Here is a 12,916-nt window from a genome sequence, read left to right on the forward strand (position 1 = left end):
TGTCAGATATCTGATGGGTATGACAGAGTGGGATGGAGATTTGGCCTCTGTGCCCAGCAAGCTGTCAGCCTCAGATCCTTTGCTGTTTTTTACCCGCTCCTGTCCCAGCTGGCAGACAGGGTGAAGTCAGGCTGAGGATTGGGCTGCTCCTGTGGGCCTGGCTAGACTTGGCTGTCCTCCTGGTGGGCTGGTGTGGGATAGGTCTAGATGTCCCTGGTGGAGATTGCAAATCTGTGGCAGGGAGGGAGGTGTAGGGAAGGGCTTGGTGCAAAGCTCACTGTGTCCTTTGGCTGCCCATTATGAGGTGTGAGCAGCTCAACCTGCGCTGCACAACCTGCCCAACTCCCACATTCAACTGGCCTCCTGCAAGCAGGGATATTGGAGGACATCTCTTTCTCTGGAGCCCAGGAAAAGGCTTGTTGCCTGCCACTTTTCAATCTCCCTACATGGGGCTGTTGTTCACTTGCTCCACAGTTCTGCCTGGTGCCTGACCCAAAACCCTGTCTGAGCCCCTAGAGAAGCCCCCAGCAGCTCCACACACAGGCCTGGCTGCTGGCACAGGACATAGGACACAGTTCCAGCCTGCACCCTCAGTTCTCCAAGATTCAAGCAAAGTGGTGTTGCACTCACTCTCCAGAGCTCAGTTCCCACAGTGTTAAACCTGGGAGTGGACTGCAGCCTCCTGATGCTGCAGCAGCACAAACAACAACCATTTTACAATGAAAAAGAGGAGATTTTTAGTATATGCCTCAAATCTTTCTCCGTGCGGATGGTTCCAGTGATGCCCTTGGATGCTGCAGGCCCTGTGTTTCTGTACGCACGCTCAACAAATGCTCCCCTGTGGGCTGGGGGTCTGCGTTGCTGTGACTGCCCCTCGGCCCTGTTTCAGTGGATGTGCTGTCTGTGTGTCTGTCTGCATGTGTCTGGGTGGGTGCACATGTGTGGGCCCTGGGCATGCATGTGGAGTGTGTCTGTGAGTGGGAAGCTGGGTTTTTTTAGCTCCTCGTTATTATTAGTGGTAGGAGCCCAGTGACAGTAAGGCTGGAGGTGCCTGAGACCTTAAGAAAAACAACAGGAGGGAGGAGGCTTCGCATTCCTCTCCTGAATTGAGTCGGAGGTGACAGCCTTTCCCTGCAATGCAATTAATCCCAGCAGCGCCTCTGCCACCCTCCCCCTCCCGCCTCGTCCAGGAATTAATTACTTGATTATAAATTCCCGAGTGGCGGTTTATAATAGCAATAATCCCCTCGAAATTCATTCTTGCTGCCGGTTTCTTTCCATCTCGCCCCCGTCGCTTAGTCTCTAACGCCACATCTCTGTACCGGGCAAAGCCCTTCTCCTTGCCCTGCTGGTGTGCTGGCTTTTCCCCCCAGTAAACATGAAGGACGAATATTTGGAGTTGATTTTGAGGGATGTTTTGGGAAGCCCTGCTCCTGCTCCCAGGGATGGATCTCTTTTCTCATGGGCAGTGGGTTTCTCCTGGCTGGGAAGCATGCAGGAATGAGGCTGGGGATAAGGTTTTGTCCCAGTTATTCTGTGGATGGCCCAGCCCCAGCCCCAAGGAGTGGGACTGGGGGCTGGCAGTGTGGCGGGGGGAGGCCCTGTTCCTCCTCACTCTGTCCCTCCAGATTACGCTGATGCTGGCTCTGGGGCTTGTCAAGGAGGCGGGGAAGGGAGAAAGGATTTGGCGTGGCGTACGGGAACGCGAGGGAGGTGGTGATGTCTCGCAGGAGCCTGCTGGCAATGAATGGATGATGGGCCTCAAAATGGTACTGCCGTAGTGGGGGATGAGCCTCTCTGTGTCCCCCCCACAGCCCCAGGGCTTGACCCTGACCCAGCCCCACTGACCAGGCTGCAGAAAGTTACCTGAGGTGCTGCCCCATCCAGGGGACCCAACCCAGCCAATAACACAGCCCGGCACACGCAGCCCCTTTGCCATTTCTGCCATTGAAGTAACCAGATTTCCAGCTCCACAAGCTACATGGGGGCTTTCAGCCTGGCAGTGGCATCCTGCTGGGAAAAAGCACCATCCCTCCTGTACCATGTGGGCAGAGCCAGTGTGGGCAGCACTGATGTTCACTGGCACACGTGGCCGCTGGGCTCTGACGATGCTGCTTTCCCCCATCTCTGCAGAAGATGCTGATGAAGCAGCAGGACCGCCTGGAGGAGCGGGAGCAGGACATCGAGGAGCAACTCTACAAGCTGGAATCCGACAAGCGGCTAGTCGAGGTAACCAGTGCTTCACCCTGCCACGGCCAGTCCCAGGGACTGTCACCCTATGGCACAGTGGGGACAAGCTCCTGGGACACAGGTGCCAGGTGGGCAGGGCGGAAGGCAAACATGCAGGGGAAGAGTAGTTGGACAGATTCCGTGCCTCCATTTCAGTGTCATCAGTCATCATTTTGGGAGACAAAATGTGTTTGGAGCTGCTCTGCAGCCCCATGGGTTGAGTTTGGAGGTGAAAAAAAAGTCTTTCTTTAAATATTAGATGGCCCGTCCTGTCCTCGGCTCAGCACAGCCTTTCTCAAGAAGGGAGTGCTTGTGGTCCTTAAAGCCTCACAGCCTCCCAGAGCATGAAGGGAAAGGCTCTGGAATGTGCAGTGTCTCCCGCCTGGGGTGGGGCTGGGGATGAGGATGAAGATGGGAAAGGGTATGCAGATGAGGATGGGTGGAATTTTTCAGGGAAGCACACTTCCATTGGTGGTGCAGCAGGTTGGCACTGGGTCTCTGGACACAGACCTGAGGAAGTACATCCAGGAATCTCCTGAACCAATCCAACCTTCACAGTGTCCCTGTTGGGTCTCTGGCACATAGAAGTCCCATGTGGTAGTTGACAGCAGGATTTGAGCTGTCTGGGTGTTGCAGGAGAGCAGAGCTGGGGTGCAGCTTTCAGGTTGCATTCTCCACTGCTATGAAAGGACCTGGGTGTCCTGGGACATCATGGAAGAGGTTGAAGGGCACAGAGGACCTGACCCTGCTCCTCCCCCTCAGGAGAAGGTGAGCCAGCTGAAGGACGAGGTGCGCCTGCAGTATGAGAAGATGCACCAGATCTTGGATGAGGACTTGCGGAAGACCATGGAGATCCTGGACAAGGCCCAGGCCAAGTTCTGCAATGAGAACGCAGCCCAGGTTCTGCACCTCAATGAGCGCATGCAGGAGGCCAAGAAGCTCCTCAGCTCTGTCCAGGTCATGTTCGACAAAACTGAGGACATCAACTTCATGAAGGTAAGACAAGCTGCCCATGGCAGAGTGGGAAGGGGGCTTTGGAGAGGTTTGGTTGTGTGGGAAGAATTGGGTAGATGTGGGGTGTGGTGGGGAGCAGGATGGGGACATTAGCAGGGCTGGTTGATACCTCCAGAGTGCTCAGCAGTGGAAGAAGCCAAGGAGAAGTGGGCAGGCTCAGTGCTGGCCTCAAATGAGGAGGTGCCACAGCTGGAGATGGGGCTGGAGCAGCCCATGCAGGGGAAAAGGGGCTCTGTGCCCATGGTCAGACTGTCCCCTCCTGGGGGGCCATGGAAGCTGAGACTGAAAGGGGGCATGGCAGGGATTGGCCTTACTGACCAGAGCTTCTCCTTCCACTTCTAGAATACCAAGTCTGTGAAAATCTTAATGGACAGGTAAGCGCAGCGGGACAGACGTGTTTGGGGGAAAGGGTGTGTTCATGTCCACAGGGGTGGCAGCAGCACAATATCCAGAGGAAGACCCAGAGCCAGGAATGCTACAGGACTTGGGAGAGGCATATGCTGTGCTCAGCTTCCCTCTCTCTCTGCGAGGACGAAAAATTCCTCTTGTGCAGCCAGTGAATCAGGTCCTCTCCGTAGACTGGGGGAAACTCAGTGTTGTGCTTGTGGAAGAGCAGAGGATGGAACCAGCTGGGTTGGGGTGCAGGGCTCCATTCAGCTCCATTGGGCAGAGACAGGGCAGGGAGTTAAAGCCAGCACTAGCAGAGATGAGCTAGGATGAATGTGCAGTGGGGACATGGACTGCAGGCCATATGCCCTGGCAGGGGACATTCAAGCGAAACTGGATGGGAAAGGTCCTGCCTGCCAGAGACAGCCAGCTCACTTCTGTCTCCTACCCTAGGGAGGGGGTTTGGCTCCAGGAGGGTGTGGGGGGAGGAGCTGTCCCTCTCCTGAGTCTACCTTGTAACTCATGCCACTCTGCCTGCCATCCCCAACAGGACTCAGAACTGTACAGGTGGCAGCCTGCCCCCACCCAAAATCGGCCACCTCAACTCCAAGCTCTTCCTGAACGAGATCGCCAAGAAGGAGAAGCAACTGAGGAAGTTGCTGGAAGGTGGGTGAAACCTGAGGGGTGCAGGGGCATGGGACATCACTACCTCCTGTATCCATAGCTGGCTGCCCCGCAGATCCCACTACAAAAGGGTGGGGAGATCTCTTTGGGGCAGGGCCCCTTGGAGCCCCTCTGCAGTCAGCAGGAGCATGGAGAGTCACAAAGCAAATTCCTGACTCTTCTCCAGGGCATTTTCTTTGTCTTGTGAAATGGCTGTGTTCTGGGGTTACACAAAACCCTGAAATACAGAGCTTTTGGGGGGTTGGCCATTGCCAGGAAGAGTCAGTGGAAAGATGGGGCATGTGGGCAGGGACAGCCAGGGGCTGGCATGGTCCCACAGCCCCCAGCCAATGCCTGGGAGCAGACCACGTCCTGTGGAGGCTTCCCAGTCCCCTCCTTGTGGGATTTGTTTATCCCCCAGGCTGTCCCACTCTGCTCCTGTTAGGGACTGTGTTCACGAGCTGTTTGCAGAACAGTGCGTGGGGCTGCTTTGAGCCTGCTGGCAAGGGCCCAGAACTGAATCTTCAAGTCCACCTGCACAGGGCTGTGTGCGTGGTTTCCCACTGGTGTGGGGCAGGCTGGGGGACCCTCTGCACACATGAGGCTGGAATGTGCGTCTTGGGGCTCCCACTGCAGCTTCCGATCAGCAGCCAGAGCACCCCGGAGCTGTGCCATGCTGTGCTTAATGCAATCCCCCTCTCCTATTCCCCTCCGCAGGTCCTCTGAGCACCCCCGTCCCCTTCCTGCAGAGCATCCCCATGTACCCCTGCACCGTCAGCAACTCCGGCGCGGAGAAGCGCAAGCACTCCACCGCCTTTCCCGAGGGCAGCTTCCTCGAGCCATCGTCCGGGACTGTGGCGAGCCAGTACATGAGCCAGGGCGCTTCGGCTGGCGAGGGGCAGTCCGCACAAGCCATGGTGCCTTGTAGCTCCACGCAGCACATAGTTGGACTTCCTAGCGGCCCGCAGCCGGTGCACTCGGGCTCCGTCTTCAACCCATCTCACTACCCCAACACCACGTCATCTCAGCAGTCTGTGCTCTCCCAGTACGGCGGGCGCAAAATCCTCGTCTGCTCCGTGGATAACTGTTACTGTTCTTCGGTGTCCAACCACAGCGGGCACCAGCCCTACCCGCGGTCGGGGCACTTTCCCTGGACAGTCTCGTCACAGGAGTACTCCCACCCGCTGCCGCCCGCCCCCGCCGTCCCCCAGTCGCTCCCGGGACTTGCCGTGAGGGAATGGATTGACGCATCCCAGCAGCACGGGCGGCAGGATTTCTATAGGGTCTACGGCCAGCCATCGGCCAAACACTACGTCACCAGTTAACCGTCACACTCTCCAGAGAGTCCTGCTCGATGACGTGTTCAGAGAGAAAAGTCTGGTTTGGTTTGGCTTCCCCCCCCACCTTAAAATCAAACCCGATATTTTCCCTGCCTCACGCCCCTCCAGGATTTTGGGGAGGGCTGTTCTATTATATCTCTCTCTTTTTTTTTTTTAATCCTTTAAAAATGAAATAATAATTTTTTTCATTTTAATGCCTTTTTTTAATTTAATTTTGGAAGTCCTTCCTGCCCCTCGCTGGGTAAACACGAGGGAGAAATTATCGAGAAGAAATTGATGGGGATTTCAGTCGGACATCTGGGTCTGTGCGTTGTGCTCTTCCTCACTCCTCTCTGCCTTTGGAAAACTTCAGAAGGGACAATGGCACCTTCTCTCTTCCTATTTCTCCGAGTTCATTTTTTTCTGGTTTGGTTCAGTTTTTCCCCCTTCCCCATCCCTTTCTTTCCCTTTTTAAAAAGAAAAAACAGAAAAAATCTATCATTGATTCAGTATGAAATGATATTGTAGATTTTGGGTTTGTAACTTTTTTTTTTAAAGGCTGATTTTTTTTTGTGTTACAAGGCCACTTCTCATGCATATTGGCATTTTTTTCCTTCTTTCAGAGATTTGTAAATACACAATGGCAGGAAATTTAATGCACAAAAAAAAAAAAAGGGAAAAGAAACTTTACAAAAAACCACAAATAAATAAATAAAAAAAAAAATCTGTTCTAGTTTTCAGGAGGGGAAGCGTGACCAAAACGCACTCCCCTCCTGCATATCGCTGATGCAACTTCCTGTAACAAGCACTTTGTATAAAAAAAAGTGGACTTCCTGCTATAAGGCACAGGTATTTATTCTGTAACCGATTTTAGACACACACACACACACACACACACACACACACGCAAAATATTCAAATAAATGTGATCACTTAGTGCAAATGCCTCGCTCTGCTGCAGCTCTTCCCCCGGGAACGCCAGCTCCGGCGGGAGGCTCCAACCTGCTTTGGGGAGGAAACGCTGCCCAGTCCCACAGGGACCTGGACGATGACGGGGAGTTTTCCAGAGGGGCTGTCTGGAAAGGAACTGGCCCAGTGGGGCAGCAGTGGGTCCCAGATGCGGAGGGGGTCCTCACCAGCGCCCATCCCGTGTCCCAGCCCCGTGGGAAGGTGTGCTGGAGATGTGGCTCTCCACCAGCTCCCTCCCAAGCGGCGAGGATGTGAGTCAGGCACGGAACCGGCCAGGCCGCATCCTGCCCATGGGCTCCAGAACAATCCCCATTGTGGGATGGGGACTGGGTTGGGGACAGCAGCTTTCCTGACTCTGCCAGCATCCACCGTTCTGTCCATGCTGCTGCCCTGGCACCCAGCCCTTGAGCCTTCATCCCCACCTAAAGCCCCCCTGCCTCCTGGGGCTTTGTGGGCATTGGCAACACCCTGGGCTGGTTTGGGGACCCTGTGTGCTCAGCCAAGGCTGGAGAGGGTGAGGAGGAACCTTTGAGCAGGATGTGCAGTGGGGCCATGGGCTGGGGCTGTGCAGGGGCAATCTTTGTCTGGGGAAAATGAGGCTGACTTCATAATGCAGAGCAGCGTCCTAGAGGCAGGAGGGGTTTTCCATTGCTCTCCTCGGGTTCAGCTTGCTGCTTTTGTTTTTTGTTTTTTTTTTTTGGTTGCAAAATACCCGTGGTTTAGTTCCGGTTTGGATTCCCCCTGTGCTGCTTTAGTGGGAACTGGAAAGGGGAGAAAGTCCCAGTGAGCTGAAACAGGGTAACAGTGGGTTCAAGGGAGGGGAACCCTCTCACTAACTCCCCCCATTCCATTCCAACAGAGGTGACAGCACAACCCTGGACAACTTCCCAGGCAGTGTTGAGATGGGGAGCCAGCACCTCCTGCCCCTGTGTGTTCCTGTACACACAGGCTGCAGAGTCTTGACAGCTCAGCCCTGCTTGTCCTGCTGATTCTTCCCAACCCTGTCATGCTCGGGCTCTTCCAAAAACCCCCAGTCTATCAGGACATTTGGGGGTCTGCTTCTCAATCAAAAGCAAAGCACTCCAGGGCAGCAGGAGGGAGCAGGATGCTCTCAGCCGCCACAGGGATCCCGCGATGTCTCCCTCCATGTTCACAGGGCCAGCTGCTGGGGGGTAAAGAGTCATGGTGATACAGGTGAGATGAGTGACATCCCTCCCTGTGGAGGAGGGTCCCTGATGCACAGCCAGGGCCACCCCCCACCCCTAGATACTCCCTAGCCATGGCCCCTAGGCTTGGTGCCTAGGTTTGACTGCCCAGCTGTCCTCCTCATCATCGTCCTCTTCCTCCTTGACGCAGCTGCCTCCTCCTGTTGTAGCAGCAGCTGCCAGCCCAGGCATTAAAGCACCTGTCATCTACTGATGGGGGGACACAGGCACAGCTCCCATCCTGCAGGGTGACCCCCAAAGGTTAGGACTCTCCCTGTCATGGGCCACTCTGACCCCACTCCAGCCTTCGCTGGAGGGACCAGCCCCAAAAGAGTGGGTGCCCATGCAGAACAGAGGGGCCACAGCCCCTCTCTTGCCCCCCCATCCAGGAAGAGTCCCCTGGTGTCCTGGGTGCCCCAGCTTCCAGGACCATTGGTGCCATCAAGCCCCATGTGCTGCTGGTGGTGAGGAGGAAAGCAATGGCTTTGAGGTCCCCCCATGGAACAGGAGGAGGAATGTGTGCCCGTGGCCCTGCTGGGATATTGGTGTCCTGGGAGGGGAAGCGCTGATGCTGGGGTGCACAGCGGGGCTTTATTGATGGATGGCTCTGTCCAGGGGGTGGAGAGAACAGGGGGAGCAGAGGCACATCCATAAACAGCTCGAGTTGTGAATGGAAAGAGACGGATTAGGAGCCAGGTGAAAACATGTCACACGGCGGAAAGAAAAATGAGCAGCTGGGCCAGACCAAATTGGTGTCTGATGAAGGACGTGGGGCCTGGTGGAAAAAGGATCCCAGGGCTGGCGGTGCTGCACGGGGGAGGCTGATGGGGAACAGCTGGAGCTGGACACGCACATCTGGTGGAGCAGGGTGAGGGGAGAGGCAATGGCTGCTGTAAGCATCGTGCCACCGGCCACCGCGCTCAGTGCACGGGGCTGTGGCTCAGCCCTGGGATCAGCACAGCAAGAGGGGCTGATGCTTCACTTTCAGGGTGATCCTCAGAAGGGGGCACAGCGCCATGGCCCAGCCCTCAGCAGGGATTTACCCAGTGGGGTTCAGGCCCTCCTGTAGCAAGGGGTCCCCAAGTGGAAGAGCCACTGCCTCTTCCTCCATTTGCATACATGTAAATAAGCAATCAACATAATGAGGTCGAATGCAAACCAGGCTTTCAGTTTGCAACCAAGTCCTATTTTTAACCTTGGAAAAGGGTTTCAGCAGGAAGCTGCAGGCTCTGCCCTGGTACCCCTGGTACGTCCGGCCGTGTGGGTGCCCACACTGACCCTTCACCCCAAAACACCCTTGACCCCACAACCACCACTGGCTCAGTGCCTGTTGCGCTCTGTTCCCGTTACCAAAGCAAACAGCAATCCCACATCTTTGTGGAAAGATGGACCACACAACATCACACCCTGCCTCGCAGGAGCCTTTTTGGGCAGCTTTCCCATGTACTGAGCCCCAGGTCCTGCTTCCAGCCAGGGTGTGCACCCCGGGAATGCCCTCGGCGCCTTGGGAGTGAAAGCCCCATGCTTAAACATGAGGGTATATTTAGACAGTGTCAATTTAAGTTTGCACATCGACCTTATAAATATGAAAGCCCATCTCCACGAGATGTTTAAGATACCTCATCAGCCCTTGGAAAATATGCAGGAATATTAATTAGCCAGATTTGGGTATTATCTCATAATGAATAAATGAAGAGACTCACTGCCTAAGATGAACCACTGATGTTTCATTGGGTTTTCTTGCTTTCTTTTAAGAAAAGTGTGTTTCTAAGGTAATTCACTCATTTGAATCCAGGCAGGCACAGGGGGTCAGAGGATGCAGTCATGCCAGGGCCAGCCAGGGTGGGACACAGCAGACTACTCCTTACCTGAAGGGACCTTAACAGCTGGTGTTTTACACCCCCTGATTTGGCCCCAGCTGGCTGCACTGCCTCTGAAGACAGAGGGACACAGACAGGGTTGGAATCCTGTCCCAGCTGCAGCAGCCCTGGGCTCAAGATGGAGGTGGCAAATGCAGCCCCACTGCATGTTTTCCAAAAAAATGTATTTTTTGCTTCTTCCCTTCCTGCCCTCAATCCTTGCCTCCTGCCCTCCTGTTCCATTCCCCTGGCTGCTTCACTCCCTCCAGCTGGGCCAGGATAGGAACTTCCCAGTTGCTGTAGAAACCCAGATGAAGGACACACTTCAAACAAAAATGCCAAACAAGAAACGGCTTTGTGTGCGCCCGGATGGCCGCTTTTCCTTGCCAGGATGTGGTGGCTTTGGGGCCTTTCTTTGGGGCAGCCTGTGTGCATGTGGAGGGCTGTAGGGACAGGGGAGGCTCCCTTGCAGCCCCAAAGTTTGTGTAAAGCAGCAAGCAGAGGCTGGGGGTAACTGGAGAATGCACTTCAAAGGTGTCCATTCACCCATGGGATGCCGCACTGCAGCCACTAGGGTTTTGACATCCCTGCCAGCTCTGGCACCATCTCCCCCTCCAGTCATACAGCTAAGACACCCCTGGGACCCCAAGGGGCATCACCACCTGATTTGCAAGATTTTGGGGTGGTGGAGTGGTTCCCAGCTGGTGGGAAGAGGCTCAAGGCAGAGCAGGGGACAGCTGGGCAGAGGGTGGGGACACCAGCACAAGCCTCGAGGTCCATGTTGGATGGCCTAGGCGGTGGGCCAGGTGGCAGAGCCATGTCCCGTGGGCACAGGGAAGTGGCATTAGAAGAGCCAGGTCGGGATGGACCAGCCAGCACGCTCAGTGGGCCGGAGCCATCCCGGGGCCCCCCCGGCGCGTGGCGGCTGGCGGGGCCGGGGCGGCGCGTGGGTGCGGGGCGCTGCCGGCTGCCGGAGCTGCCATTGTTTGCCTTCAATCAAGATGTTTCAGGCAGAATCAAAAGCACCAACTGGGGAAATCATCATCACAAAAAATCTTGCGCCTGCAAAATAGGTCAAGTAAGACTCCAAAGAGAGAGAGCGTCTGATCTGCATTGCAAGGAAGAATAGCAACAGCTGTGATCTCCAGTATATATGGATGGGCTGGGGGGGGATAAATATATATATCCATGCATATGTATAACCGCTTACAGCTGTTGGGCCGTATGTTCATTAGGGCCAACTGTTTTGGAGGCAGAGGGATCAGCGCTAATCGGGAAAGGGAGTTTATCATCACATTCAGAGGCAAAAGTGTCAGGAGCAACTGCGGCCCCCCCGCCCCGCAGCCCACACCAGCTGTGCCGCGCTGAATGCACCCAATTCAGGGCCCCTCCCAACCCCCCCGGGCTGTGAGAGCTGCGGCTCCTGCCCCAGCTCCAAAAGCAGCCGCCAGCCAGGCCCAGCTCTCTGCCCAGTCCCAGACCCAAGCACTGTCCCCAGGTGCAGAGACGTTGCCACGCCTGTTTCCCCATTCCCCAGACCAGCTCTCCATTCCCACACCACTGACCCAGCTTCCCACAGTAAGGCCCCTTTGCTTATCCCTTCCTGGCTCTGCCTCACAGGTGCCAGCTATAAAAATTAACCCAAAATACATATAAATCCTTCTGTCTGATATCAGGGAGGGTGAAGGAGCTGGGGCAGGACAGCTTCCTCAGCCACCCCAAGACGTTGGGTTTTGTCTGGTCAGTTGGGACCCAGCTGTCGCAGGCTGGGGACAGCTCAGTGTCCCAGCCCACAGTGATGCTCTCGGCAGGGGGGACCTGCTGTCCCCAACAGTGTCCCCCTTGGCACCCCAAGCTCCTGTCAGAGAGAGAAGCATTAAAGCTTGCAGGCTGTGGCTCCCATTGGTAGCATAAATGTTGCAAAGCAAATCGGCAAGGACAACTTCTATTTAAAAATATCTCTCATCCAGGTGATTTACTTGCAGGGCGTTCCTGCCAGCTCCTAATGCAGCTCAGACTTGGGGCCTAACCCACCTGCCAGCCCCCTTCCTCCTAGGGTAATTTACTTGGGGTTGTGAGGGCTGCAGCTCAGGGCACACTTCAAGCAGAGGGGCTCCTTCCAACCCTTGCTCTTCTGAATGTGATTTTTATTTCTCCCATTAAAAATGATACAGATATTCATCTCGGTCAGACAGTTACATAGGAAATGCAGAGGGGGCACCCCCCAACCCCATGCTGTTTCCAGCAAGCCTTTGACAGCGTCCCCCAGCACAGCCACAGCCTGACCGCAGCTTTACAAGAGTTTTGCTTCCAATCGGTGCTGGGAAGGGAAATAAGTGAACAGATTGCAATAAAAAATCCAACAAGCCCAAATTCAGCCAACTGAGCCCGAAGCAGCCATTTCGGCAGGAGCCAATCACGAGGCCGCGGTGCGACCTTGTTTCCACTTAAACAAAACAAAATAAAATGAAAAAAGCTTCAGCCAGCGCCTGGGTGGGTGCCCGGGTGGGTGGGCTGGAGCACGGCCGTGGCCATGGGTCCAGCTGCCCCGCTCCGACGTGTCCCAGCAGAGCAGAGCAGGGCCGGGCCGGGGGATGCCAACGCGGCGAGAACGCGGAGGCTGAAATATCCGGCTCTGCGGCCACAGACCACTTCTCTGCTCTGATAAAGGCAGGCGTCCGGGGGTGCGAGGCCATAAACAGGGAAATACTGGTCAAAGAGGAACAAAAATCGCAGTGTTTTTTTCTCCTGCAGGCTGCAGATTATTATTTTCTTTTTTTTTTTTTCTCGTCCCCACGCCCAATCCGCTCGGTTCCTTGTCCTTTCGGGAGCACTAAATTCATCATGTGGATGTAAAGCGGGGCTTGTGCGGGGAAGGGACCCGCGGTTCGCTCGAGCAGACGCATGCAAGGTCACACGCAGCCTCCCCATAAATTACCGTGTCCCACCGTAAACAGCAACAGGAGAGGGGAAGCGCAGCGGCTTCGGGGGCGGGGGGCCGCAGGGGCCGATACATAACGTTGTGACAAGTCAAACAACTCTCAGGGTGTTCACTTGCCAGAGAAATATTTTTCACATCCAATCCATTAGGCAAACAAGATGAAAAAGTATTTCCTACTTTGCTGAAAAAATACCAGGACTGAGTATAAAGTGTGCCTTAAAAAAAAAAAAAAAAAAAAAAAAAAAAAAAAAAAAAAAAAAAAAAGAGAGAAAAGAAATTAAGTGTGACCATCTATAATGTTTTTTTTTCCAGTGGCTCTGACAGCCTTCC

General features: G+C 54.9%; 1 protein-coding gene across 1 annotated transcript in view; it reads left to right on the forward strand.

The window, feature by feature from the left end:
- TRIM8 (tripartite motif containing 8) overlaps positions 1 to 6,555 on the forward strand; it is a 30,264-nt gene extending 23,709 nt beyond the window's left edge. The window contains exons 3-7 of the mRNA XM_015633619.1: positions 2,134 to 2,229; positions 2,992 to 3,225; positions 3,586 to 3,617; positions 4,181 to 4,296; positions 5,011 to 6,555. Of these exons, the coding sequence (XP_015489105.1) occupies positions 2,134 to 2,229; positions 2,992 to 3,225; positions 3,586 to 3,617; positions 4,181 to 4,296; positions 5,011 to 5,618 (1,086 nt within the window). The 3' untranslated portion in view covers positions 5,619 to 6,555. The remainder of the gene's footprint in view (positions 1 to 2,133; positions 2,230 to 2,991; positions 3,226 to 3,585; positions 3,618 to 4,180; positions 4,297 to 5,010) is intronic.
- The last annotated feature ends 6,361 nt before the right edge of the window (positions 6,556 to 12,916 follow it).

Source organism: Parus major, chromosome 6 (genome assembly GCF_001522545.3).
Source record: "Parus major isolate Abel chromosome 6, Parus_major1.1, whole genome shotgun sequence".
Taxonomy (NCBI): Eukaryota; Metazoa; Chordata; class Aves; order Passeriformes; family Paridae; genus Parus; species Parus major.